At 21.5% G+C, this 4232-nt stretch overlaps 1 protein-coding gene across 1 annotated transcript; it reads left to right on the top strand.

Moving 5' to 3' along the window:
* Positions 1–803: 803 nt before the first annotated feature.
* Positions 804–3838, top strand: LOAG_13130 (hypothetical protein; the record flags this gene model as incomplete). Its single annotated transcript, XM_003148642.1, has 3 exons — positions 804–945; positions 3448–3515; positions 3743–3838. The coding sequence occupies 3 exons, from the start codon at positions 804–806 to the stop codon at positions 3836–3838; spliced, it is 306 nt and encodes a 101-aa protein (XP_003148690.1).
* Between the last annotated feature and the right edge of the window lie 394 nt (positions 3839–4232).

Raw genomic sequence — 4232 nt, 5'->3', positions numbered from 1 at the left:
AAGGTGACGAAAAATAATATGGAAAACTCAAAATAATCGAGTAATTTTGATGTTATTGAGTGAAAATATGAGGAATTGTTGACCTTCAAATGACCGCAATGGAATATGAAGAAAAAAAAAAAAGGAAAGACATATGCATCATTCGTTTTGTTTGGATATACTTCAAAGACATTTAACCTTTCACCCGGTCATCCAAAAATTATTTGTAAAATTTACCTTTTTGTTAATTGGTAATTATCATTGAAATATGGATGATTTCATTGAATAATATATTCAAAACCAAGTAATTTTTCAATGATAAAAACATAGACAATAAATGGTATTATCATTTTATTGATATGATTTTACAATATACTTTCAGTTAAAGATTAAATTGCCTACTGTAATAATTTTTAAAAATTTTTCATTTTTTATTAGATATGCAAAGAATTTGATTTGATTTGATAATGAAAAATAATGATTAGTTATGATTGTAAATGAAGTCATTAATAAAAATTTCGGTAATGCTATTATCATTAATATATACGGTTTTAATCGAATAACTTAAAATAGAATTGTTTGATATTTTGATATTTTCATCGCTTTTTTTTTTTCTTTCCTTTCCTTAATACTTACTAAATGTAATTGAATAAAGGAAAAAAAGAATTTATTAATTAATTTCTTTTTAATTACTCATCATTATTGCTTCTAATATTTTTTTTTCATATTTCAAATATTATCGTTGTAATTTATTTTCTAATTTTCTTTTATTCATTAAAATATTCAAATTATTATTAATTTTTTTTTATTTTTTCAGAGGAGTAATGATATGGATATTATTACTGGTACAATTAGCTGCAGCACATATCAGATTAACATATCCACCAAATCGTTATCCATTACTCAATTATTCCACTGATAATGGAAAAACTCAACAATTATGTGGTATACCAAAAGATCCAAAAGGTTAATTAATTAATCAATTTTATCATTTTTTTTTAAATTTTATTTCTTTGCGTAAAAATAAGTTAAATTTAATAATTCATTTTATTTTAGCACTTAATAAATTTTAATATTATGGTATTTTCGTGGAAAGTCTCAAATTTTAAATCTTCTTTTTTTTTTTCCCTGTGACAAAAACGAGTAATATCATTCGTTAAATAATAAAGAGAAATGAAGATGGGTTAAGTGGGATTGAAATAATTCTAAAATTTTTTTTTTTTTTTTAAATGAGGTACTTAAAAGAATGTTCTTGACATTACTACAAATTACTTTCTTACTTCCATCATAATAATTTTTTAAAATTGATTTAAAAAAAAAAGAAAGAAATGAATAAGACAATGAAAAATGAAATCATCTATGCAATGAGTGAAATGCTTTTTTCTTCCATTTTTTTGTAAATTAAGAAAGGTTTTTTTTTTTAAAAATGCGTTTTGAGTTTTTGTAAGTGTTTTTTTTTTTTCTTAAAAAATCTTCACCTGGTCGTAAAACAATTATATACCTTATCATACCTTTCTTAATTTTGCATTGTCATTTTATTGTTGTCTTATGGATTGTAACTTTTCTAATGCATTGTAGTGTGAAAAAAATTAATGTTAATTAAAATTTACATTAATTAAGAAATTACCAATTGTATACTACTGGTTGAGAATGCGAGAATTGATGTTAAAATCTGGTAGCAGTTAATAATTTGAAAATGGTTGCAATTTCAAAAGTGAAGTTAATTGAAGTAATTAAGTGGAAACATTTTGGCAGCATATTTTGGAAATTGAAATGTAAACGGATTGAAAGTTTTTGAAGTTTTGAAAATTTGTGACTTTGCAATTTTCAATTTTTAACAAATAAATTTTTTTTTTCAAAGTAATTTTATTACTAGTTTTGTCATAATGACTTCTTTACTTTTTCTTTTTTAATTTGTCAACTTCTTTACTAACTTACAAAAATGGTTGTGATTAAGTTAAATCTGCATTTATGCACTTTTTTTCATTTCTGAAAAAAAAAAAAAATGAAATTTGCAATGGAATATATCAACGAATTAAATTAAAAGTCAAATATTTTTCTGATTCATTTCATTGATAATAAAATTATTCCACAGAAAATATGATCATGAGAAAATTTAAACATATCAAAAAAAAAAAAACTTCTTCCTATCACTTTTTGATTCTTCTTTTCTGAAATTGAATATTTTCAAAATTTCTTCACAAAAAAATTTTTAATTTTTTGTCTTTTTTTTATTAAAGTCAAGTTTTTTTTCTATAATTTCAGTTAAAAAAAAACACTTTGAAAGTTTAAAATTGCAAAATTTCAATAAAATAAAAGCAAAGTTTTCTTTTTTTTTGCACTAATATATATAAAAAATATTAATTTTATACATTTTAAGCATTTTTATTAGAAATTCATGCATAAAAATGACCTTCAATTGAATGAAACAAAATCCAAGGGCATACATAACGTATGTAGCAATATATGTCATAGGTGAAAAGTTCAAGAGATAAGAGGAAGAGAGTTGAAGAAGTTCGATCATTCCAATTGAAAATCATAAAAATTGTCGCATGTCATATCGTCTTATCATCGTCATCAATAATAACAACAACAATAACAACAATACTGTTATATTAGTATAACGGGACTAATAATTTTCAATAAGAAATGCATTCTACTTTTCTACCACATATATAATCAATGAAAGGAGAAGAAAAAAAAAAAATTAATAAATTTTTTTAAAGCAATAATTTTTACTACAATGTTATCAAATTAATAATACAACAATAATTATTTTACAAATTATTTGAGAATAAATTAATAAAAATCTTGAAAATATAATATTATTATTATAAGTAACTTACTTCTACAGTAATTACAAACTTATAGCAAAAAAAAACTAATCCGAAATATAATAATATTATTATATATTATTAAAACTAATTTACTTTTACACAATTTGATGACAATGATGACGATGCTTCTCATTACTTTGGAAATTAATTAATTAGGACAATTATGGTAACTAAGAAAATATTATATTATTAAAACTAATTTACTTTCACACAATATGATGACATTGATGGCAATGCTTCTCATTACTGATGGAAATGGAAATTAATTAATTAGGAAAATTATAGTAACTAAAAAAATTAATAATTTCATAAGCAAGAAAGAATTAACATTTACTAAAATTATTTAGTATAATAACAACAATAATATGTTTACTTCTCATTTGAAAATTATGATATTGCGTACTGTGCATTTACCGTATACCGTTATCCTAAAAATTCACTACAGTATTAGTATTGAAATTATTTTCTCTTTTTTTCATCCATTTTTTTTATTTTCTCTTTTTTTATGCATTTTTTGATTGATCCATCCATATTTTTTCCAATATTTGAAGTCATTAATATTACTGTCATTGTTTAAATTATTAATCTTACGACACTTCAATTCATACTGTATTTCTTCATTCCGTTTTAGGTATCGTAACATGGTTACGTTCCGGTGAAGATGTTAATATCACTTGGTTCCAATCAGAATCTTATAATGTACGGTTTGTTTCGCTTATTCATTCAATGTTGTCGTTTTTAATTTTTTTTTTTTTTTTTTAAATAAAATTTGATATGAATGGAAAAAAAATTCAAATGCTAAAAAATTATTTTCCTCTTTTTTTTCTCCTTGTAAAATGGACAATTTAAATGAGTCAGTTAAAAGGAATTAATTCAAACTGTCATCATTGTTTGTTTCAAATTGTTAATCATAATTAAAATTTAAGGGAAATTTAAAATTGGAATTATTGAATGAAATGGATCAAATGATTGCAATTTTGTCACCAATTACAAGTGTTAATACCGATGATGGAACATTGTGATATTTTTTTTAAATTTATTTCTTTTTTTTTACATTTTAATAAAAAATTTCATAACATAAGAAATGTGTTTTTGTTTTTTTTCCTTTTTAATTAATAAGTAAAAAATCTATTTAACAATTAAACAAATTCATATTCAATTTTTCATTTTAACAATTTTATTTCTGATATTATTATTTTTCGATTTTTAAATCAATAAGTAAAAAATTTATTGAGCAAATATGCAAATTCATATTCACTTTTGTCGTTTTAACAATTACATTTTGGATATTGTTATTTTTCGATTAAAATTTTATAAAAAATACTCCACTATTGTAGTGTTTAACTTTAATAAAGAAAATTGAATTTCAATAACATTTTCCAAAAAAAAAAAAAAAAAAGGAAAAACGTTTAGTTT

Source organism: Loa loa (genome assembly GCF_000183805.2).
Source record: "Loa loa unplaced genomic scaffold supercont3.432, whole genome shotgun sequence".
Lineage (NCBI taxonomy): Eukaryota > Metazoa > Nematoda > Chromadorea > Rhabditida > Onchocercidae > Loa > Loa loa.
Note: the sequence above shows the minus strand (reverse complement) of the source record. Positions and strands in the feature narration are given on the sequence as shown.